At 56.4% G+C, this 24,105-nt stretch overlaps 2 protein-coding genes across 11 annotated transcripts in view; one reads left to right on the plus strand and one right to left on the minus strand.

The window, feature by feature from the left end:
- Positions 1-8,635, plus strand: part of DENND6B (DENN domain containing 6B) — a 40,242-nt gene extending 31,607 nt beyond the window's left edge. For 3 of the 4 annotated variants that reach the window (XM_074976549.1, XM_074976559.1, XM_074976570.1), the window contains 5 exons: positions 984-1,037; positions 2,738-2,847; positions 5,134-5,236; positions 6,104-6,178; positions 6,524-6,776. In XM_074976549.1, the coding sequence (XP_074832650.1) occupies positions 984-1,037; positions 2,738-2,847; positions 5,134-5,236; positions 6,104-6,178; positions 6,524-6,646 (465 nt within the window). In that variant the 3' untranslated portion in view covers positions 6,647-6,776. Of the gene's footprint in view, positions 1-983; positions 1,038-2,737; positions 2,848-5,133; positions 5,237-6,103; positions 6,179-6,523; positions 6,777-8,171 lie in introns of those variants that run through there. The other variant, XR_012642470.1, reaches the window with a different exon arrangement.
- LOC142001402 (transmembrane protein 116-like) lies at positions 1-23,989 on the minus strand. 7 transcript variants are annotated; one of them, XM_074976613.1, is made up of 12 exons: positions 23,295-23,989; positions 21,518-21,561; positions 20,291-20,354; positions 19,076-19,216; positions 16,402-16,500; positions 15,032-15,087; positions 14,442-14,582; positions 13,878-13,920; positions 13,189-13,269; positions 12,929-13,082; positions 11,905-11,975; positions 1-839 (listed from the first exon to the last, which is right to left on the minus strand). In XM_074976613.1, exons 1-12 carry the CDS (start codon positions 23,343-23,345, stop codon positions 798-800), a joined length of 987 nt encoding a protein of 328 aa, XP_074832714.1. In that variant the 5' UTR covers positions 23,346-23,989; the 3' UTR covers positions 1-797. The 7 variants fall into 7 exon arrangements, with proteins under 7 accessions (XP_074832714.1, XP_074832729.1, XP_074832705.1 ...); XM_074976604.1 differs by lacking the exon at positions 1-839 and adding an exon at positions 8,870-9,599; XM_074976584.1 differs by lacking the exon at positions 1-839 and adding an exon at positions 10,058-11,117.
- Between the last annotated feature and the right edge of the window lie 116 nt (positions 23,990-24,105).

Raw genomic sequence — 24,105 nt, forward strand, 5'->3', positions numbered from 1 at the left:
TTTACCAGTGTTAACTCACTACTCATACCGCCGAGTGATGGTTGATTTGTGCGGTGAAGGAATAGGAGGGGATGAACGGAATATACCTGAGTGCTGAATTCCTTCCTGCCCTCTCTATTGTTCCACAAAGACAGGCTCTGTGCCAGGGGCCTGAACACCATCATAGACATTTTAATGCTGCTTAGAGAAGAGGAAGATTTGTGTTCTGACGAGCAGGTTTGACAGGTGCTGTGCTTGGCTCTGCAATAGTGATACTGTATAATGGGAACAAACCCTTCCCCCCGCACACAAATTAACTTTTCTTCTGACTGGTCTCTGGTGCCTGTTCTGCTATCTTAGCCTTTAGCTAGCTAAGAGCCAGCAAGGGAGATGTTCACAGAGATAAGGGAACGTTAACTCCAGGGTTCCATCAGCTTTCTTTTAAACAATGGGATTAAGTCCCACACACGGATTTGAAAAATTCCCCTGCTGCGTGTTCTGTTCAATTCTTGAGCACTTGTGGCATACTATACTACTTGTTCAGAGCCCTCTGTGGGTGGCTGCTTTCCTGCAGAAGGTAATGGTTCCTTTTATCAATGCTTTTTCTGTTCCTGCTGTGTTAGAGAGCTGCTTGCACCTGACCTGTTCCAGTTAGAATTGCACTGACTTCTCCAGCTCATTTGCTCCAATGAGGAGCTGTGATGATGGGTTCTTCGGAGTCTCTGCTCCTGCTGCTGATTGCCTCCCATTAGATCTCAACTTTCATGGCATTTTTAAAACTTCCACAGCAGTCAAGTCTGGTGATCTGGCTTCTCAGGTCAAGGGAATAAGTAAACAAGAGCATTTGGACTTGGGGAAATCTGCACAACAAAAAAGGAGAAAAGAACAAAAGGTTGTTCAACTGCATGGTGCGATGGTGGCTGTTAAAGCACAACATGACACCTGATAACCTTAGGAAGGGCTCTTTCATTAGGCTAAGTTCTGTTTTCACTGCTACTCCACAGGAGCATTACATTGCCAGTCTGATGCCTCTACAGAAGGCCATTACTCCATGGAAGGTATGTCCTGTTTCCCAGGCTGCTTTGCTTTCATTTGATTTCTAGAGATTTTTTATATTGATGATTCTCTTGGGAAATTGTCCCAGTGTTCCCAAGTGTAGCAGACTGCTCAGATATGGGAAGAGTACCCTAGGCCAAGACCTTCCAAATCTCCTAAATCTGGGTTACATGATCTTTGGGAGTGCCCAGGCCGACCAGGACTGAGATCTGGCCGTGGTGCTACCCAGGGTAGCAGTCTAGAATGATGGACAGTTGTGTCCCCTTAATTCTCCAACCGGAGGTGTCTTTTGCTTTGCTATGAGAGCCACCAATGTCCACACTCAGCCTGCAGCAGGTAAATCACTCCCAGCTATCCAATAGGAGCACTCTAGCTATCCACGCCTGCATTACATTTCAGAACAACACAAGCAAATGTTCCAGTCCCAGACTTCCCCCCAGAAAGGTGCCTCTTGTACTGCCCAGAAGCATGCTGGGTAATATGAGCTCATATGAAGTCTGTCATTTACTAATAGAAAATTATATGCACAAACCCCATTATTCTAAACAGTTTCCCAAGAACACAGGATTAGATAAAACAACAACAAAGTATTAACTGCAAATAGATTTTAAGTGACCATAAGTAATAAGGCAAATAAGTCAGAGATGGTTACAAAAAAATAAAAAGTAAAGTGAAACTAGCACCTAACTTAACAAGCTATGTAAATACGAAGGAAATGTCTTGCTCAGCTAGCAGACTTCCAGGCTGAACCTCTTTCAGTCACGGTCTCTGCCCACCCTACCCTGCACCCCCAGTGCTACTGCTTTGTTCTTCAGGGGTTGATGCACACCTTGCGTAGAGAACTGGGAGATATGTTTTGGGGTGTCTGTTCTCTCCTCTTATAACCCTTTGTCTTGTACTAGAATAATCCTCCAACTGATATTAAGGAAACAAAGTCTTTGGGGTCAGGAACTCTAAAGTGCTTTTTTGTCAAAATATAGATTGTTTTTGCCCACCCCTCCTCTCTCCTCCTGATGAGTGTCCACTTAGTCAGGCACTGGTCCATCTGATGTCATTGACACGTGGATGGGACGATGGCTAGCCTTTTGTCGCTGGAAAACAGCTTTGTGACTGCCCTCCAGAGCATGCTGGAATATGTTTCAGAGATGTTATGCAGTGGGGTCTTGTATCTTTACATATATGTTGCTACGCATTTTACAAGGACAATAATGAACAGCAAATCAGGACTTTTCAAGTGATACCTAATGCTTCGTATAAAATATAACTTAGTCTTGCAAAAGGGGTGAATGTGGGGAACAGATTATCACACTGGGCCATAGGACAAGCCAAGAGTGCCCCACCAAAAGGGGCTCATCCCATGTCCACACCCCCAGGTACGATTGTGAGGAAAATCTTAGGAATCTGTGAAATACTGTGGCCCACTCTGCCCGCCCTTAGTACAGGGACAGGATTGTTCCCACTGAAAAGGGAGATGGAATGAACACTGGAACTGATGCTTCCCCTTTGCAGTAATTTTCAGCTCAGCCGGGCTGTTAGATATGTGTAAGACAAACTCTCCTAGGAGAACTGATTGAGATACGAAGTTTCAGGCACTCAGCAGTTCTCCAGGGTTTAGCATATTCTATGTAGACTCTTCCTAGAAGAACTGACTCTCATTCCCAGTACATATGTTGTATTGTGATGTGTCCTTTTTGTTACACAGAATCCTCCCCAGATCCGTCCTTTCCGGCAGGAAGATTTCATGAAGACCCTTGAACATGCTGGTCCCCAACTCACCTGTGTACTTCGGGGTGATTGGTTAGGCCTGTACAGGTAAGAAGGTGAGACTTGGCTGTCTTGTCCCACCAAATGCAGGTAAAGAGTATAACGACCGTACCTGCCCAATTTGCCAGGAAGGGAGAGCAGCTTCAAGGGAGAGACCATTCACTTGGAAAAGTTTGGTGCCAGCAAGGAACTGGCCAGGTTATTTTGGCTGGGAGGAGCAGTGAATGGGTCAGGCGAATCTTACGTGTGTATAGATAATACTTGAAGCGACACGGAGCTGTCAGGTGTTCGTAGAGCGGTGCATGCTCCTGTTGCGTGGTGTAAGCCAGTCACAGAGGTGGATTGGTTTAGTAGGGCTGTAAACTCTCCTGTTTCAGGGTATAAGCCAATTGCAGAGTATGATAGGTTTGGGGAGAAGCTTCCTCCATCACTGTCCACTCAGGTGTCTCATATACCTAGCTTCTGAAGCAGCTGCTTCTTGCCAACCTCAGACACAAGGTACCAGCCAAGACTGACCATGGTTCTGATCCAGTGTTCGTGCAGGACAATGAAACCCCAATGCTGATTGGGGCCTGTAGGTGCTACCTTAATACAGATGTTAGTACAGGGTCTTTAGGATAAAGTTTGAGACAACGTGTGAGTTTTCCCTCCCCATTATTGCTCTAATGAAAAATAAGACAGTTGCAAAGAGAATAGAGGAGAACTTCACCAACTCTGAGTGGGGAAACTGAGACCAGATACTCGATGCGTGGGAGAAATATAAGAGGCACTGGGCCCAGATTTTCCAAGTCATTTAGGCCATTGGGAATCAAGAATTTAGGCACCTAAATACCTTTACAAATCTGAACCTGGTGCTGAAAGAAATGGACGGGCACATCATACATAGATTTGGAACATAAAGCTGCAAATAAAGTCAGTGCAAGGGTAAGTTAAATCATGCAGCAGGAAAGCAAATAGCTCCTTTCTCTGCAGCTTTAGAGTGACGATAACTGATAGTCAATTACTTACTTACCAGAAACATATTGGCAAATAGGAAGGAATTCAAAGAACGTGGTTGAGGTCTACAGGGCAGAACCCCATGTGCTGTGCCATTTTTAACCACGGACCTGTCTGCATAGCCCATTTCTTGGTAGAGAATTGAGCTCCAAAATTGAAGATTGAATTTCAAACAATAGGCCTCAGTTGAGACTGGGGCCATTGTGCTGTGGCACTGAGCCTGTATATGGTTACAAAGAAACCTTTAAAAGCATGACCTGAGTACCACTGATAAAGTGCTGTCTGCTTGAATCTGCAAGCAGCTGTTTTTTCAGGCTATAATGAAACGCTGATACTCTCCATTCTTAGCCAGGGATAAACTCTGAGACTTAACAATGTAGCTCTCGGCAGTGTTAGCTGATGATTTGAGCATGAATATCCAGCTAATCTGCATATCCCATAATCCCAAACTGCCTCCTACCATCTTCGCCGCCTTATATGTCCTCAGCCAGCTGCCAGCTTCCCACTGACGAGACAACTGTCATTTTTCATTCCCAGTTATAAATTCTGCAGCGTCCTGAAAATGAAAACTGATGGGGCCGTGTAAAACTAATTAAATAACAGGAGCTGTGCTAATGCTTCATTTCCATATTTAATTCCCTGTAAACCTCCATTTGTAAATGAAGCTACACTGTGGATGGCTGCAGCATCCCGCCCCGAGTTGGAGTGTACACAAGGCTTTCCTTATACAGAGGGAAAAAGACCTAATTGTGCGGCATTCGGCTCAGTGAAAGCAGTATGTGTTTGGCACAAATGCCAAGGAGGGGGACATATTATGGTGCAGGGGGGAGGGGAGGGGGCGTAGCTAAGATTGTTTAATTGGGAAGGCATTTTTAAGATAATGGAAAACACAATGTCATGGCCCTGGCTGTGGTGCCCTTGCTCTCTGGAAAGCCCAGAAGCACCATTTCAACTGGATTGGGCAGGATTCTAGAAAATGAGCACAGGGTGTCGGTGCATGGCCAGGAATAGAACCCAAGTCATCTGTGTTCTAGGCCAGTGCCTTCATCATAAGGCCATGCTATCTGCCCAGAGGTGGGAAGTCAGACACCAGCACCTGTGTACTGTCTGAGAGGCCGGCCTCTGAGACTACATTGGGCCGTTGGCGAGGGGTGGGTCGGAAAGGAGCTTTCTCCCAGTAACTCTTCCATATCCTAGTGACTAAAGCAGAGATTGTGTCCCCTCCAACGTCTCTGCTGGAACCAGCTTTTCAGTGGATGGGAAATGAATGGCAGTCACCATTCTCCAGAGCCTGGTCCTCTCTCCTCCTCCTTCTCAGCTTCCCATCTCTTCCTACAGGCGTTTCTTCAGGTCCCCCAACTTCGATGGCTGGTACCGTCAGAGACACAAGGAGATGACTCAGAAGCTTGAGGCCCTTCACCTGGAGGCGATCTGTGAGGCGGTACGCTCCCACGAACAGTGGGGAAGGCAAATGCAGGGATCCCGTTGCTTAATATCTGGGGGTCTCCTTGCTAGAGAGAGGCTGCTCATTGGCACTTCCTGATTCAGCACTCCTGCAGGAGGGGCTGTGCTCAGGTATGTGGGGAACTTCCTCTCTGCAGCCCAGTCACTGCCAGACTGTGCCTGGGATTTCCAGACAGAGGGCTGCACTCGCACCTAACCAGCTGTCCCTGTAGCCAGCATGAGCCCTGCTCTGCTTGCCACCGGCAGCTGTTTTAATTCTTCCAGCCCTTCCAGAGCCAGCTGAGTTCCTGATGGGACACCCCTCCCCTTACTTAATGCCTTCCTGGGGTTGAAATAGGAGTTCCGGCAGCAGCTCCCCTACAGCACTTTTCTCACACTGAAAGCTGCTGGGATAGTCCTGGCCCTCTGGCTCCTGCCGAGTGTGTGTTGCGAGGGCAGTGCCTCGGCCAGTGCCTGAATGCCAAGGCCATCTCCTTTTGGAACTACCTGTGGTCTCTGAGCACGTAGGAAGTTTGATGTGCAGAAATCCTGGCACTGACCTGCAGCAAGAGAATGGAGCCCCTGCAAAGCTCATGTGTTTCCACATGCTCCCTGGAGTCTCTGCTGGTCTGTGAGCCTGCCCAGAGGCAGAGAGCTAGAGACAACATTGTCCTGTTCAGCTGGCCTGGAACCCGTTGTGCTGCATGTGGCACATACCAATATAGCCTTGTACACAGCTGTGCAAAGGAGCAGCACATTGTCCCCACCCCCACCTTGGTAGCAGGCTTTGTCTGGGACACAGCGCTGAGGGCAGCTGCTGTATGGAAGGCAATTCCTTACGCAAAGTTTTCTTCCCTTGCTGTAGAACATTGTGGCCTGGATGAAAGACAAGTCCGAGGTGGAGATTGTAGACCTGGTTCTGAAACTTCGTGAGAAGCTTGTGAGTTTCCTCTCTCCTACTGCTTTAATTCCTATGGGCATGAGCCCTTCCAGTAGCGAGTGAGCAGTGGTGTGGGTCACACACGGTGTATCGGAAGCTATGTACCCCTCTCTGCTGAATGGAGCACACAGTCAGCCCCAACCCCTCTTATGCACACTTGAGAAAGGACCCTACAGTCCTGCTGGAGACCCTTGGATCTCAACCATTTCCATGGGGGTAGTCCTGCCCAAGGCTTATATATCTCCCCAGGTAAGGAGAGACCATGGGTTCCCTTAAGTTAAGGGCACAAGCGGAAAAGGGGATACTTGGAGTCTGTATTGAAAGCCACACCCATACCACTTGTAGGTCAGAGCCCGGTGCCATCATCTCACTGTGAAGGAGGAAACGTTGCAGAGAGTGGGCCTTTACATTGAGACCATCATTGGTTCCCTACCTGAGGATCTCCAGACCGTGCTGCACCACCACTGACTCACCCAGCACCAGGACTCTGCTGGGAAGGGGCTCCTCTGGAGAGGAAAGGACCATCCATTCGTGGCATCTCCCTCAGAGCAGCTGGTGACTGCAGCCAGGTTTAAACTTCTGCCCTGATGCAGCCCCACGCTGACTAGAATTCTGCTTGCCAGGGCAAGTGGGTTTGAGTTCTAAGCGTGAAATGGAGCCAGTGGTGGGAAGGTGAATGGTTTCTGCTCAGCCAGTCGTGGAGGAAGAGAGGGCTGCGTGGCTGTCAGCGTGGCAGAGGGAGGCAGCCAGGGTGCCAGTCCCACATGGTAGGCTTTAGAACAAATGTCCCCATCCCTGCCATCATGCTAGGCCACTGATACACATCCAGCATGCCTGCTTGTCACGGTCAGCGCCGTAGACAGGAGCACTCTGCATATGTGCTTTATGTACAGGGCCTGCAAGAGAAACCTGAAGCTTTTGCTAATCTTGCTATTCCAGGCCACGTCACATAGCAGCTGTGGGAGAGCCACCACTGTCCCCTCACCAGGCTGACCCGTTGCTGGAGAGAGCAGTCACTGGCCAAGGGGATTGTTAGTGGAAGTGAAGGCAGGATAAAGGGGAGCAGGAGCAGGAGCTGCCTAGTGGCTGCTGGGAGGAGTGAATCTCTCCAGAGCAGCGTACGTGCTGTGTGTCTTACCAGGCTGGAGCTCTGAGCACCCCTGGCTGTGGTGCTGGAGTTCTGGCCGGGTCTGAGAGCTGGGAGTTTTCTCCTGTACAATGAGGTGCCTGACCAGAGAATATCTAATGAGCAGAGTTTCTCTGCTACTGATTCGCAGCCCCCTTGTCCATCAGGCAGGGCACATAGCACCACTGCTTACAGCCTGCATCATCCTCATTAACGACGCATGTCCTCGTACTGCCAGAGAGATGCTCACCTGCGCTTGCTTGTCTGTATCCACAGCAGCAGAGAATTCTGGTACTCCTGTCTCTGTTATTTCTGGGGGGAGGGGTGGGCGGTATGCACACATCCGGGTGACTGAGTGAATGAAGGGGCTGCCTTCTCTACCACTGCTAAAAGAGTGAACTACAGCCTTCCCCCTCTTCTTTCAGGACAATGTTTTTCCAGGCTCTCTTCTGTGCTGGTTTAGCTCAGCCCCAGGGCTTCCCTCTGATAGCCAGTAACAGGGTGCTTCACCCTCTGCCAGGCTGGCAGGGCTCTGAGCATGCTTGCCATGGAATAAGCACAGCACATGCTGAATGGGAAATGGGCGTTGCAGTGAATTTGGTGTCCAGGGCCTATGCACAACAGTGCTTCCCCAGTGCAAAGGCCTTAGAACGGAACTTCCCATACAGTAGGAAGTGTCCAGTGTCAGCGGAGACCTTGACAAAGGTGTCCTGCAAGCTGTGTGTAGGGGGGGTGGGGTGAGGGTGGCAGTGGCTAGGGGGCCGAGGGGGTGTTCCTCTAGTAACCTCTGCCCTCCAGGGGTGGTTTATTTCATGGAGGTGTCAGTAAAGCACAAATGTCTGACCCCTGCTATCTCTCTCTGGCCAGCTCTGGGGGGAGGCTTCTCCAGCCACCATCACACCTAGCCTGGAAGAAAGCAAGGCACCGCGCACAAGTCGAGTCCTCGTAGTGAGCGTTCGGCTGCAGCCCTTGGCCCTCCTCCCATGCTCCCTGGCTGGAGAAGTGCCGGGGCAGGAGCCTCCATGCAGTGGGTTATTCTGTAAAATGCTCCTTAGTGACCAGCCTGGTCTGTGTAGTGTGTACTCTGCCTAGAGCCGTGCGTGTGCTGAGTGTGCAGTGCCCGGGTGGGGGCTGATAACACTGCCGTCTAGTAGTAAACGTTAGCTGTAAAACACCTCTTCTCTCGGGGCTTCAGTGAGAGTGGCTGCGCTTTGGTGTGAAAGGAAGGGGCACTTCCTGCTTGCTGGGTGCCAGCCTGCTCAGCCATGGCTGCAACTGGGTGCGTTCCGTGAGGCAGCGGGTCTCTCCAGCTGGCCTCCTTTCAGTGGTGGTCCAACGAAGAGCAGCCTGGAGTCTGTGCCTTCTCATGCTGCGAGGGGTTGGCTCATGCCTCTGGCTCCTACAGTTCACTGTGTTCTCCCTTGTCTGCTCTGCAGGACCCAGTGTAGCAGGTGGAAATCAATGTGGGGGGGGGCGTTATAGCACACAGATGAACGTTTGGGCAGTAAGGGCTGGTTTGAGATGTGAGTCAGGTCTGACTCATTCAAAGTCCAATGGGGCTAGAGAGCTCACAGAGAAGGTCACAGCTGCTCCAGCACCAGCCTTGTGGATAGGCAGGGCAGCTGTCTTACTGTGTTCATATGAACCCACAGCTGCTGTTCAGAGAGGCACAGTTTCAGCCTCAGGAGCTTGCACTAACAGTGGTGGGAATCTTTAGGAATCTGCAGGAAGCCATGGGACACCCACACCCTCAGTGCTCCCTGCAGATGTGGCTGTCCCAGCTCAGAAAAGATGAATTGGAATTGGAAGGGTTTCAGGAAAAAGCAGCAAAAGTCATGAGGGGTGTGGAACGGCTGCCCGAAATGAGGAGAGATGAATAAAACTGGGACTTTTCAATGTGGCAGAGAGATGACTGAGGTGAGATATGACTGAGGTCTATACAATCGTGACAGCTGTGGAGAAAGTGAATAAGGAAGTGTTGTTTACTCCTGCTCAAACACATGAACTAAGGGCTATGTCCAAATGAAATTAATAGGCAGCCAGTTTCTATATTTAAAAAAAAGGAAGATTTTCTTCACACAACATGTCAACCTGTGGAACTCCTGGCCAGAGGGTGTTGTGAAGGCAAAGACTGTAACAGGGTTCAAAAAAGAACTAGGTAAGTTCACAGAGCACAGGTCCATCGACAGCTCTTGGGCAGGATGACCGGGGAGGGTGTCCCTACCCTGTTTTTTCAGAAGCTGGGGATCACTCGATTGTTCTGTTCATTCCCTCTGGCTCACCTGGCGTTGGCCGCTGGTGGAAGAGAGGATACTGGGCTGGATGGACCTTTGGTCTGACCATTCTTACGTTAACATTGCCAATGCTGGCCAGCCAAGGATGACAGTGATGGTCTGGTTTTTCATTAGGTGGGGGCAGGGGTAGTTAATGCTAACAAGTCTCAAGAGGGGAGGGGAGGTTACCTCCTCAGGTGAGCTGGGGCTGTGAGCTATATTCATTGTGTGGCATTAGACAAGAACCATGGTAGGAAGCGGGAGGTGAGACACTCCTGGCTTGGGTTTCCTTTTAACCTCAGCAGCAAGGAGCAGGAGTGGCTGAGCCACAAGAACTAGATTTATGAGCACCCTGCTGTTGAGGCACCTGAGCTGCTCTGCCACAACACATCAAGTGAGCACCTTAGAAGCTGACCGGGGTTGGCGCTGGGGCGAGTGACCGATGTGGAGCCAGCTCAGGAAGATGGGGTCAGGGCTTTTCTTTTTTCCCCCCCTCAAGGGGGTCGAGATGTCTATTGGGGGCCAAGCAAGCTCTACGGCCTCCTCTGATTAGCACCCGAAGGTTCAGTTGCCAGAGGCAGAGGGGAGGATGTCTGGATCCCTCCTGGGAGCTCTCTGCACCCCTGTTGTTTCCTTCCACATGGGCTGGAAAGGGGCCCAGGAACTCCGAGCTGGTGCAGTGCCTGGCACTCCATGATGGAGGCTCCTCGCCGCTGCAGTAAATAGAGCGAATAATAACTTGTGCAAGAGAGAGCTGCTCCAGGGAGCGTGCGCTCCATCCTAGGGCCTGGCAGTAGAGCCACAGGGTTCCTTCCAGAGCCTCCCCCGCTTGTGGAGGCTGGCCCGCTGCAGTCCCAGGGACCCCATGTGGGAGGCGGAGGGGGCCTGGGCCTCCCTGCCTCTTGCAGAAGCTACTTTGGAGAGGAGGGAAGGACAGCAGCACGGGCAGGAGGCAGTTTGATGGAGGTGGTCTTGGCCTCTTCGCCCTGGCAGCGGGGGTGGGGGGTCTAGCGCTGGGCCTTTAACTGCCCTTCAGCAAACAAGAAACCACAGCTGGTCTCACAACAGGTGCTAATGACCGTGTTGTTTGAACTAAGCAGCAGCAACTCCAGCCTGGGTTACTGGCCCCAGCCAGCTTCAGGAGAGCTGGGTTTGGTTGCAAAGCTACTTCTCATGAGGCTGAAATTGGTGCTGACCCTTCTGCGGTGGGTCTGTTTTCCAGGAAGGCTGCACTGGTCCCTTACGACCCAAACCTTGGTTGGTGCATAGGTCCGAGTCCAGGGGGGACAGACCCTGGGGAGGAGAGGGGCTGTGTAGCATTCCTCCAAGGGCCACGCCATGCAGCAGACTCGGGGAGGCCCAGAACTGTGCAGGCCCCCTCCTAGCACTCGTTAACGCCAAGCGACTCGTCATAGAAGGCTTTGAGGCCAGGGTAGTATCTCAGGGGGACTGTCTCCCCCAAAGCCTCCTGGCGGAAGTTCTGCCGCAGCCAGCCATAGACCAAACTGTGCAGGAGCCCTTGGAGAGACATGGTCAGTGCCTGCAAGGGAGCGGAGAAAGAAGGGCCGGGCTGTCATCACCAGTGAGAGGATGACATTTGAGACAGGCAGCTCCTGGCCAAATGCTGGGGAGATGACAAAGGGGACAGCTGGGGACCAGTGTACTGCACTGACAAAGGGGAGATGGAGACAAGCATCCTCCTGCCAGAGCCAGGATTCCAAGGGGGCGAGACAGCCGTGGCCTCCTGCGGGCGGGGTTAGCACGACTTTCTGCCGAGACACATAAAGCTCGGCCTGGCCTAGTCAGACAACAGGCAGCCTGGCCCTGCACCAGGAAATGGCAAAGGCCCTGAACTGCGTGGGACACACCCGTCCAGGTGGCACAGGCCAGTTCTCCGCGGGGCTGTGCTGCCCAAGGCTGCGTGTTTACATTTTCGAAGCAGAGCTGGTCAGGCCCTCGGAGGTGGTTGTTTCAATTCACTGTGCTGTGCATGGACCCCTGCCAGCCACTTTTACCCACGCACCTGCCTTACCTGGCCAAGGCCCTGTCCTGGCAGCACAGCCCTGCCCCACCGCACCCAGAGGAAGCACACCCCCAGCCAGTGAATTCACAGGCACTGCAAGGGCTGTGACCTCCCATCTCTGCATGCTGTGTTGCTTTGCATGTCCTTCCGCTCAGCCTGGCCATTGAGCAGTCAGACTCCCAGCACTTCTGCGGTGGTAGCATAGCCAGGTCCCCCGGGAGGGCTCCATCATGCAAAAAGTAGAGCCAGCCCTTCCCCTAGGGGCGGAAGCGGTCCCTGCCTGCCAGCCGAAGGGAGTCCTTACCATGGCAACATAAAGGGCAAAGATGGAGCTGGGTTTGATGCTGCTGAAGGAGAGGATGCAGAGGAGGAAGGCTGTGGGCAAACAAAGGAGCATGCATCACTGCTTTGTCCTGCTCTGAGCTCTGGCCCACGTTCCATCATTGGCTTCTCCTGCCAAGTGCTGCCTTTAAATCTGCACCTGCCGTCAGCCCACTCCCTGCCCAGTGCTGCATGGCCACTAGCTGCCTCTTAGGTGTATGCAGCACTTTCCCCTGAGGATAGGGCCTTAGCAGCGTTCCCAGTAAGCTGAGCTCTTGGGCAGCTGCGCAGGAGATATTCAGGTGCTGCCCAGCTGATTAGCGGTGTCCCCAGCCACGAGCAAGCGGTCCTGTTGGTGGTGTGCATCTGCACACACCTTGGTGCACAGAACAAAATTTATTCTGCCCATGGATGGAACATTTTAGCAGGATCACTAGTCCCCACGGGCTTAAGAAACGCTACTCTGCACATGTGACTTTCGCTGCTCACGTGCAGCCCCTCCCCAGGTGGAAGCCTGCAGCAGGGAGAGGAAATGGGCCCTGTCCTAGTCAGGTGGATAGAAAGTTCATGGGCTCTTCTGAAAGGCCCTGCCAGCCCCCTCCCCCCTCACTGGGTGGGTGAAATCCAGCAGGAAGGAGGAGGCAGAGCCAGGCCAGAAGGAATGGGGAGTGCTGTTTCTACGGAAGCCAGAGATTTCAAACCAGGTGCTTGGAGAACTGTGCATCTCTCCTTAGGTGCTGAGGTCATTTCTGCTGCTGCCCAGATCCATCCACATCCCCCCGGCCTGGCTCAGGCAGCCCCAGAATCCCTGCTTGCGCTGTTGTTACCGCTAGCCTGAGACAGGGATTGTTCTCAGCACGGGGGGCTGGTGGGAGAGTGGAGAACTGGGACAATGCGCTGACGGGGTGGGTGGCTGTGTGTTTGCACACAGTTGCACGAGGGCGGGCTTATGGTGCACACACGCGAGAGGAGCAGGCCTCAGTCCTGCCCCAGCTGGAGCAGCTCACCTGGTGTCCAGCAGATCAGGAAAACCAGCTGGAAGCAGCAAGAAATTCTGCACACACGCTGCATGTTCTGGCTCGAGAAGCCATTGTGCTCCGTGTTCAGCAGCCGCACCTCATTGTTCCTCCGGCACAAGAGCTTCACCCTGCAGTACAGGACCTGACAGACCGCCCGGCTCAGCGCCTGCTCTCTCCCCTCTCTGCCCAGCACTGCAGCCCCAGGCCGCCTGCTGAGACTCCAGGGTCGGACACAGGTGGGGCCTTACTGTGCAGCAGCTGAGCACCAGCGCCAGGTACGTGAAGAAGATGATTTTCACCTCCAGGTCAGGGTCCTTCCAGCCTGTGAACTGGGAGACAGAAGGTGAGGGGCTGGGGCTGTCGGCTCTCCCCCCAGCCAGCCCTCATTTCCCCCCGGTATGCAGGGGACGGTGAAGAGCAGGGTACCCTGTGGGGGTGTTAGTCCCACGCTGCAGGAGGCGCTGCCCAGAACCAACAAAGCAGGCCCCAGCTGGGCCCCGAGGTGCTGCCCCGCCTGACCTAGAGCAGCAGGAGTTCCACTTCTGAGCAGACAGCGCTGCTGGAGCATTACCCCGGCCCTTTGCCCATCATGCACCCCATCACCAGTCTTTCTAGGCAGCCTCTTCCCTTTGCTCCCAGGCACCAGCAGGGTAGCAAGAGCTGTCCCTGGCTGGGGGGTGGGAGGGAAGAGAAGCCATGTGTGCAGCTCACCTGTAAGGACAGTCCCCGCCTGCCTGTCCACCCATGCCAGCCCCCACAGGAGGGTAAAAGCTGTGAGCAATGGTGCATGTGGCTGGAAGCAGGCCTGGGGCAGCTGAGGGGGCAGAGAACAGCTGTTGTCCCTGGGGGAGCTTTTCAGGCAGGCTCAGGCTTGCTGGCCTGGGGGGTGCTGCTCACAAAAAGCGGGTGCTGGAAGCAGAGGAAGTGGGGTGCTCACTTCGTAGCAGACGTCCTGGGAGTGGTGGATGAGGATCAGGCAGCTGAAAGAAAGTTGCCATGTAAGTGGTGCTGGTTCCCAGTCCTGTGTCTCAGGGCCACTGCTGTGTGGCCTGTCTGCCAAGGACATGGACCAGCGCAGTCCCACAGTGAGCGGAGCCACGGGCCAGGTGCCTCTCTCCAGGGACAAGCTGCTGCTGGCAGAGGTCAGGGATGGGAGCCAGCAGCTAAACAGCTCTTCCAGCCGGGGCCACAGCGCTGGGGCAGCTGCTCAGTGCTCAGCTGCCCATGGTGTGCAGCACCAGGAGATGAGCATCCTGCTGAGCTCGACCCCACTGGGCAGCAGGGTGGGACTCAGGGATACCTGCGTTTGCAGGGCAGGCTGTGCTGCTAGTGAGACAACCCAGCCGTGGCTCAGGATCGTTATCTCCTGGGCCTGCTGCATGCCGCACAGCTGCGGAGGCCAGCACCGGCCCAGGGAGGGTATGGTCTAGCTCAGCCCCTGCAGGCCAGGAGGCAGCCAGAGGAGCAGGCCAGTGGCTGCTGTGAACGGCCGGAAGCTCACCTGGAGCAGTAGAGGCTGTAGGGCCCTCGGGAGTGGTTGGCGTGACGTGGCATGATGGGCTCCATCGGCTGGGGACCGCTGCGTCTCAGCGCGGGGCCTCGCACAAGTAGCTGGCCCAGGAACATCAGGGCAGGGAGCAGCCTGGCCAGAGACCAGAGGGGAGGACCGGGAAAAGCCGAGCGTGAGCACCGGGGCAGGAGGGGGCTGTCGCAGTCACCCAAGGCCCTGGGAAGGCCCATGGTTTCAAAGGCAGCACTCCCCACCCCATGGGACAGGGCAAAGCCTTGGATCCTGCTTGAGAGAGGGGGCCTGGAGGCCCAGAAAGCTGATGCCACTGCTCTCACGGGGACTGCCAGGGTGAGTGCTGGAGGGGAAGCCAGGCCAGGCAGCAGAGCCCCAGCCTGACTACAGGACTGCACTGCACAACAGCAGCCTGGGCAGGTGTCATGCAGCCTCCTTCCACGGCTCTGCCTGTCCCACTCACGGGGCGGCCGCGCTGTCCTTCAGGTGATGTGGGGGGGGGCCCACAGGCCCAGTAGCTTGGTACCAATCGAAACCCACCAATCCAACCGCAGCGTGGCAGCACCTACCAGGCCAGGATGTAGGGCAGGCAGTGCTGTGCCCTCTCTGTGCACCTGTGCGTCTCCTGCGGCGGAGAAAGCTGGGTCAGAAGAGGCTGCCTTGGGAGCTGCTAGCTGTGAGCCAGCCCCACGCATGGGGCCGGTGGGACGAACAGGAATGCACAGCCTTTAACAGCGGCCTTCAAACCAACTAGGATGGGCCCACCTGGCATCCCCACAGCTGCTGCTCAGCTCCTGTGTGTGCCTCCAACCCAGTGAGTCTCAGCCCAGCCATTCTCAGAGCAGCCGGGCTCCCCTGAGGCCCCAGAGGCCAGCTGGGTGCTGGGCACAGAATCATAGAACGCTAGAACTGGAAGGGACCTCGAGAGGCCATCGAGTCCAGCCCCAATGGCAGGACCAAGTACTGTCTAAACCATCCCTGGTAGACATTTATCTAACCTGTTCTTAAATATCTCCAGCGATGGAGATTGCACAACCTCCCCTGGCAATTTATTCCCCTGTTTTGACCACCCTGACAGTTAGGAACTTTCTCCTAATGTCCAGCCTAAACCTTCCTTGCTGCAGTTTAAGCCCATTGCCTCTTGTTCTATCCTCAGAGGCCAAGAAGAACAAGTTTTCTCCCTCCTCCTTATGACACCCTTTTAGATACCTGAAAACCGCTATCATGTACCCCCTCAATCTTCTCTCTTCTAAACTGAACAAGCCCAGTTCTTTCAGCCTTCCTTCATAGGTCACACTCTCTAGAGCTTTAATCATTCTTCTCGCTCTTTTCTGGACCCTCTCCAATTTCTCCACATCTTTCTTGAACTGCGGTGCCCAGAACTGGACACAACACTCCAGCTGAGGCCTAACCAGCACCAAGTAGAGTGGACGAATGACTTCCTGTGTCTTGTTCACAACACAGCTGTTAATGCATGGAGAGGTTGTCATCACAGGCACAATGCACACAGCAGCACAAGGAACAGGCTGCCTGGGCACTCCCCTCACCACCTTCAGGCATCCTGCTGGCACAATACCCGCTGCTAGCCGGGCTCCAGGGGAAGCCCCCACCCAGCTTGAGTGCACCAAGGCCCACCCACTGCTGATCAGCCTGGCTCTCCACTTGGGGCCCATCCTGCTTGGCCCACACAGCAAGGCGCAGGGGGGATGACTGCAGCCCCAGCGCCCCTGGCAGTGCTTGCACCACAGGGCCAGTCTGAGGAGAGCTCCCAGCATGGCCTGCGGTTGCCAAGGGTGTAACTCCCCCTCTGGCCCATCTGCTTGTCCCCCAGTGCGGTCAGTTCTGAGGCACTGCCACCAGCAGCTCTGGCTGGGAGGGAAGCCCCCACCTCAAGCACAACAGCAGGCTGGGGAAGGCGGCTCACTGAGCCCTTACCCACCTGCAGCGCTGTCTCCGGTGTCGCTCTCCAGCCGTGGAGGGCGCGGTTGACCTCGTACGCGTAGACAATGACCATCAGAAAGGAGACAGCGTAGAACATCTGAGCAAGAGACACGAGGTCACACCCGACACACACCCCCCCGCAGGCTTCTGGGGTTTGCCAGGACCCCCCAACACCCAGGCTGCCATATCCACTAGCCTGCCGGCCAGTACACCCTTCCCCACGTCCAGGGGCTTGCTGTCAGTAACCGCAGGGGACCTGGGCATGAACCAGTCTGGTTGTGACACCATCACTGCTCCAGCACCAGCAGGTGAACGGCCCCTGAGCTTCTCCTCTTGGGGGGCAAACCGCCCCCCATCCCTGCAAAGTCTCAGCTGCTTACTGGGACCCCCGTGGGGCCTTCCCGGCAGCCTTCCAGCCATGCTGCACGGTAGCTGCCCTCTCAGCTGCACACTCGTGCGTGCTCGGGGCCCACAGGGAGCTGAGAGCAAGAGGCGCCATAGTCCAGCCTACCCAGCCAGCCTTCAGCTGGGCCCGTGACAGACGCCCAAGCAAGATGGGTACGTGACCCTGCCCACAGGGTCACACGAGTGCGTGGTGGCTGAGCCGGAGTGGAGCAGCCCGATGGGCTGAGCCACTTGGTCCCTGGCCGCTGTAACCCAGAACCAGCTACCCCAGCAGACGGATGCCCTGCCCACCGGGGCTTAGCTGGGTGCATCCTTGTGTGCGCAGGCTGAGCACACCCAGCTAGTCCCAACCCCATGGCTCTGCCTGGGGTGCTACCAGAGCGGCCCCCACCCCACCCCCCAGCAGGGGCAGTGGCTGGCTACTCGCGCAGTTCAAAGGGCTGTCATGCACATTTGGCTGAGTGTAACCCCTTGGTGACTGGCTCCTGCAGGCTTCAGTGAGCACTTGGCCAAGTGCACTTGGCATGGGCATGCTCGGGCGGGGGGGCAAATGGTCTGGCAGCCCCTGAGCCCAGCTGTAACTCAGCACATGGGCCCCCTTGGCCTGTGGCTGGGCCCTCGAAGGCATCTGCAGTGGGGGTGGGGGTGGGGGTGGGGGTGGGTCCCGGTCCCCCCCAGGGAACCCACGGCTGGTGGGCTGTGACAGCCAGCAGGCGCTGCCAGCAGTGGGACTGGGGCCAGCTAGCGAGGGCTGGCTGCCTGGGAAGGGGCTGGCGAAGAGGCCCAGGTCTGGTGGGGGCAGAGCAGCAGGAGGTGAAGGCTGGGGCAGCGTGGGGCTGGAGGCCCTGTGCTCATGCTGGCTCTTGTTTAGGGGCCCCAGGCCAGGGCTGCCAAAGGCGGACGGAAGCTCCACTTCCACTGGCAGCAGCTGGGGCAGGATCTGGAGCCCGTGAGCCAAGAGACACAGCAGAGCTGTGTGCCCCCCTCCCCCCCCCCCGTCCCCGGGGCACCAGGATGCGTGCGCCACCAGGGCAGGGGTGGGAAAGGCTGAGGTGCGTTTAGATGCATTGTCCCACCATGGAGGACATCGCGCATTGTCCAGCGGGTCCACAGCACCCACCTCATCCCTCCACTGCAGGCCCTGGGCAAGAGGGGAAACTGAGGCAGTGCGTTGCTCCCGCCCAGGTAAGGACCCGTTACAAGACGAGATGGTCACGACTGGGTATGGAGGTGCCACATGGGCACTGCAGGGAGCACAGCTGCTGCTCTCGCCTTTCACAGCCGCCCCGGTGAGCAGGGCTGAGGCATATGCTGCCCTGCATTCGAGCTACGGCTGGTATTAACTGGGGAGCCCTGCACGTCCCGGAGGGCCAGAGACATGGCAGCCAAGATAGGGAAGGGGTGAGACCCGGGCAAAGGGGCACATGAGGTTTTGTGGGGGCTGGAGCCAGAAATAGCACAAATCTGTGGGGGGGGCGACACCACCCCAAACCCGGAGCCCTGGTGAGCGACATGGGTGGGGCAGTGCCGGCTGGTGGGGCTGGCTGGGACCCAATGCTGTTAAGTGTGGGTGGTGGTGGTGGGGGAGAAGGATACTAACAGCCAGTCAGGCTTGAGGCCAAGGTGCGAGGCGGCAGCCGAAAGCTGACGCCCTTCTGGGCCCTGCCGCTCATGCCCACCTGGGGAGCCGGGCAGGGCCCAGTGCAGGTCGCAGGGACCAGACGAGACGTGGACAGGAGGGCTGGACTCGCCGAAGGAGGAACGGAATCAGTTTGGCTTGGCCAAGCAGGGGGCCAGGGGACCTATCCTGCAGGTAACTGAAGGGTGCAAAGTCCCAGGGTGCTCCACTTTAAGCACCTGGGGGGGAGGTCAAATTTCCAGAGCTGCTGCCTGCCTGGGGCCTGTGGAGGGCAGATGAGCTCCACCTTCTCCAAGGCCAGGCCCACGGCTGTTGGGCCGGGCGCTGCAGGCCACGGCCCGGCCCCAGGGACAGCAGCGGGTTAGCGGAATGTGAGCGTGGAACAAGGTGTGGTGGGCGGGCAGGAGCAGCTCAGTGCAGCGAGCTGGCGGCTCTGACACCCCCGTGCAGGGGGCAGTGGGGCACAAGCCAGCTCACAGCACCACGTGCACAAGGCCCCCTCTGGCCAGCGCTCAGGTGAGCTAATGGACAATCTGCAGCAATGCAGGGAGCCTTGGCTTCTAGCGCCCAGCGGCAGCCCCAGCCGGCCCCCTCCTCCCCCTGTGCTGCGGGTCCCCCCCGGCCTCACCATGGCCAGCATCAGTCCGTAGGGGCAGAACTCATAAGCCTGGATGAAGAGCTGGGCTGGGAGCAGCTGGATGGCAGCTGTGATGATCAGCACCAAGGCCGCCAGGCAGTCTGCCAGGGAGAGCAGGAAGAGGGGCAGCAGCTGTGGGGAAGCAGCACCGCTAGGGAAAGAGAGAACCAGCAGGGAGCTGTCCGCAGCCCACCTCCCCGGGCCCCTCTGCACCTCCCTGCCTCCCTCCCCAGCAGCCAGCCGTCTCCCCTGGCCTGCAGGCCGTGGGGCCACTCCTGCTCCACCCCAGCTTGGGAAGGGAGCTGGGCTGCACTGGGGCAAGGGCTGGCAGCGGGGCAGTGGCGCCTCTCCAGTGAGGGGCGCAAGGTAAGAACGGGTCCAGCCAGCAACCCCAGTTCTGCTCCCACCTCTCAGGGACTGCCTGAGGCTGCCCGGCACTAACAGGCTGCCCGCCCCATCTCTCCTCTGGTTCCTCCCCGGAGATCTCTGGCCTCTGCTGCACACACACAGGCCGGGCAAGCCCCAGGAGGCGCCTCCGCACAGCTCTGTCCTGCAGCCGCCCACCTCTCCTGCCAGCCCGTCTGCCGCACAGGCACAAAGCTCCTCCTGCCTCCTCCCTGGTCTGCCCCCCCACTCCCCTGCCGTGCCACACCCATGTCCGTGGGGAGTGGGGACCAGGCTATGCACAGCTGGCTTGGATTAGGTGCTGCAGCCAGACGGCCATTCCAGCAACTAATGAGCATGCAGAGCAAACGAGGCCCTTGTGCTGCCCAAGCCCAGGGGCAGGGCTGGGCTCGTGGAGCGGTTTCCCCATTGCGCTGTTCCCCAGCCCAAAAGCACCATGGGGCAGAGGGGTGACAGGGCCATTACTGACCTCTCACAATGGGCCTTAGAAGCAGCCACCTGAGTTTCACCTACAGAGACCTCAGCCCACCTGCCTGCTGCCCATGTGCACCCCTGCAGCTGGCCTGGAGGGCTCTGAGGAACCCATGACTTGTGGGCCTTCTCCTGTGACCCACAACTGCACAGCTAAGACCCAGGAAATACAGAAATGGGCATTCCAGGGTTGGACAAGGTGGCCCTGGCCTGGCTTCAGGATTAGGCTGGACTAGGCTCTGGGGCGGGATTACAGACCCTTGCATGTGAACTGCCCAGCAGATTGCGTGCGCTCTAAAAAACCCAGGGGCTCACAAGTCTGCCACACACCTGGCTGTGGAAGCATCTCCTCCTGCGTGTGGTTACAGCAAGGACCGAGCTGCTGCCGATGAGGCTGCAATGGAAATCAGCTGACAGTCAGTCTCCATGGCACAAGGCCGTCCGTCCTCCGTGTCCATCTATGAATCTACACTCGGCACAGCGACGGTCCCCTGCACCTGCTCCCTGACCATGGGCTCAGACACCAAGCTGGGCCTCTGGGACTTCCCCCTTTGCGCCCAGGTTCCCAACAGGTGCATCTGAAGTGCCAGGCACTCGCATGAGTTACCAGCACCTGCTGCCCTAGGTGGGACCGGGATGAGAGCCTGGAACCCTCCTGCCTCCCTGCCCCAGCCACCCTTGCAGGCTGGAGTCCAGGTCCCTGTGCTGTCTGCTGCTGTGGGGCTCATGCTAACGCCTAGGCTAGACCAAGGGTCCCCCTCGGTTTTCCCATGAGTGGAATACATGTTGTTCTGCGCACTAAGCAGGTGCGGCTGTGCTCCACCCGTAGAAACACGCGGCCGGCTGGGGGCACCTGACTCTCTCCTGGGCAGCTGCTCAAGTGCTCAGCATACAGGGAACCCTGGTATAGGCTGTGTGGAGAGGAGAGCCACAGGACGGCAGGGGCTGGAAAGGAGCTGCTACTTGGCAATGAACAGCATTGGAAGGGGGATGGCTCCCTGCTGGAAGAGTCATGCACCGGCAGCCTGGACACAAGCCCTGCCGTAGGGTGGTTCTTTACCTCCACACTGGAGGCGACCCTGGGATGTTAAGGGAAGTGGTGGCCCCGAGTGCGAAAGGTGCATCCCCCAGCCCCTTTCCACTATGGACAGGACTGGACATGATGAAGGGAAAACCTTGGGGCAGGGGATAATGCAGCTGGACATAGGAGCACACAAGGCCCGTCCCGGCAGCACCCTGCTGTCAGACCCCAGGGTGATCAGACTGGCACGGCCTGGCTCCGGTCTTGTCCGGCCCGCCCTGCTCACACCTGGAGCACTGTGGCCTGGCTGTGCCCTGCACACGTCCCTAGTATAGGGTCAGAGCAAGACAGGCCTTGGTGCACGATGCCCATCGGTCCCTGAGCTTAGTGTGCCCGCGTGTGCACGGGGGCAGCCGCTATTGTGCGCATTACCAGTGAAGGAACCTAGCACCTGGCCCTAGCAAAGTGCATTCTCCCTCCCCTGCCTTGCCAGATCCCAGCGGGGCTTGGGCCAGGCCTCAGCTAAACAGACCCACCTTAGAGATAAGGCCGCCAGGTAGACACAGGTCAGCACCAAGACCTACAAGGAGAAGGGGAGAGTTCACAGAGATCACCAGGCCCCTGCTCTGGATTCAGGTTCTCCCCCATGCGAGATGAGGCTCTGGCCTCCGGCAGCTCAGTGAGCCTGCGCCGGCCCCTGCCCCCTCCCACCCAGGCCACCAGCAGGGAACTGGCCCCAGCTGAGCCTGCTGTTTGTCGGGGAACACGGCTAGACGTTGAACCTTGGGCAGACTCCAGTGCACTCAGCTATGGACGCAGCCAGAGACAGGGATGCGGGAGGGGGAGGGCCAGGGCTCCAGCTTGTTTCAGGGACGCTAGAAATTGAGCTGAAAAGACCTGGGTTTAAACACCGCAAACAGAGCAGTGCACTCTAGGAGCTGCGCAAACAGCCCAAGCTGGGCCATGCAATGCTGCTGGTGGGGTGCTCCAGAGGGCCAGCTGGCTTATGACGCTTGGTGGAAAGGGGTTTTCAGCCCCAGGGAAAGCATCTGAACCCCCCTGCCAGTTAGGTAGACAGAACCCACTTTTCAGCAGAGCCTGGAGTCCTGGGCTTACCAATACACCTGCGGGTGTGTCTTTTGGGAGCGGGGCTGTGCGTGTGGAGAGAGAGAAAATGGCTTAGAAAACAAGGCTTTTCTGTAGGATTGTGTATTTACAGCTGGATTTCACACAAGGCATTGCCTGGTATTTTCCAACCAGCTGCAGTGTCTGACAGAAGCCGGGCAGCTCCTCTGCACATGCCTTGGCCCAGCTGGTATCGGTACCTGAGGCCCTGCCATGATCAGCAAGCCTGGGCAAACTCCTCTGTGGAGCCTTCTGGGGGAAGTGTCTCCCGGCCAAGGCAGGTTCCCCACTAAGCAGGCTGAGGCCCGGAGTATGGAACAATCCCTAGCTGAGGTCTGAACTCTCCCTGTGCAAGAGAGAGCAGTGATGGTGATGGGCAACAACTTGGCTTCAGCACCATGCTACCAGTATTTGGGGGCGGGGCCCCCAGCTCCTGCTGGGCTAGCTCAGGAGAACTGCACCAAGAGTGCAAAGGTCGGGGAGAATAGTTGCTTAATTCCCTGTCAGTGGCTGTGGGAGACCAGCCAGGGCCCGTGCTCGGGGGTTTGGTCCCCTGCCCCATTGCCAGATCAGGGTGCAGCTCCCCCTGCTAATGGACAGGACAAGCTGAGGAGCAGCCCGGAATTGGCCTCTGCCCCATGGAAGTCAGGAGATGCTCTTCCCCCAGCATCGTTGAGCCATGCAGGATCCATTCCCCTGGGTGCCTGGGAACCAAGAGTTCCCCAAGACAGGTTCTTGCTGCATCACATCTCTGCGTGCGGCCCCCCCAGCATGGCCAAGCCTCCCCTACTCTCAGCCAGAGAGCAAGTGAGCCCTGCACAAACAGATGGGGGTCAAATGACAAGTGAAGCTCCCGGATCCCAGCCCCCCAGAAGACAAAGCACTAGCTTGACGGGCACAAAGCAGATGCACAGCCTCAGAAATGCGTTTCTGTTTGAGACAGCAAACACAAGTCACCTGCCCTGCAGTGCGAGCAGAGCCCTAAGGCCAGCATTGCACAGATGGGAAAGGCCTCGGACACCCCCCGACTGTGGAGTCAGCTCCCCTGGGGATCTGGGAGCGTTCAGCGCATGGGAAGGTGCCCTGCTGGCTTCCACTAGCTGGGGAGTGTGGCGAGCTGGGGACTGATGGGCCTGTCCCATGTTGCTGGGATCTCTCCAGCCCTGGGGTGCACATGCAGCTTGGTACCTTGTCATTGGACAGCGCGGACACGCCACTCCCTTGCCGCACTGCATCCATGTGGGCTGAAGCCTCTTCTGGTGACTCCGGAGCCAAAAGCCGCTCTTCCCCAGCTGGACACCTGCAGGCAGCAGGGCCGCTCAGCACTCGGGGCCTTTCCTCCCTGCCAGGCTGCTGCTGACTGAACTGCTGCTGTAACCTTTCCTTGTTTGGTTTTCCCCACGCCTCTCGGGGAGGGAGGCGGAGCCACCAGCCACCCTTCCATCTATAATCAGGGAAAAAAACAACAACCCAGGAAGCCACAGGCCAGTCAGTTTAACTGCTGTGCCGGGACAGATAATGGAGCAAATTGAGGAATTCATCTGCAAACATCTGGATGAAAATAAGGTGATAGGTAACAGCCAGCCTGGATTTGTAAAGAACAAACCACGCCAGACCAATCTGACAGCTTTGTTTGACAGGATAAGAAGTCTTGTGGATAAGGGAGAGGTGGTGGATGTGGCATACCCAGACTTTAGTAAGGCATTCGATATGGTCTCTCATGATCTTATCAATAAACTAGGCAAATACAACTTAGATGGGGCCACTGTAAGGTGGCTGCATAACTGGCTGGATATCCGTTCTCAGAGAGCAGTTATTAATGGGTCACAGTCATGCTGGAAGGGCATAACAAGCGGGGTTCCCCAGGGATCTGTTTTGGGACCAGTTCTATTCAGCATCTTCATCGACAATTTAGAAATTGGCATAGAGACTATGTTTGTTAAGTTTGCAGATGATGCCAAGGTGGAGGGGTTGCAACAGCTTTGAAGATAGGCTCATA

The sequence above is a fragment of the Carettochelys insculpta genome, chromosome 1, assembly GCF_033958435.1.
Source record: "Carettochelys insculpta isolate YL-2023 chromosome 1, ASM3395843v1, whole genome shotgun sequence".
NCBI lineage: Eukaryota > Metazoa > Chordata > Testudines > Carettochelyidae > Carettochelys > Carettochelys insculpta.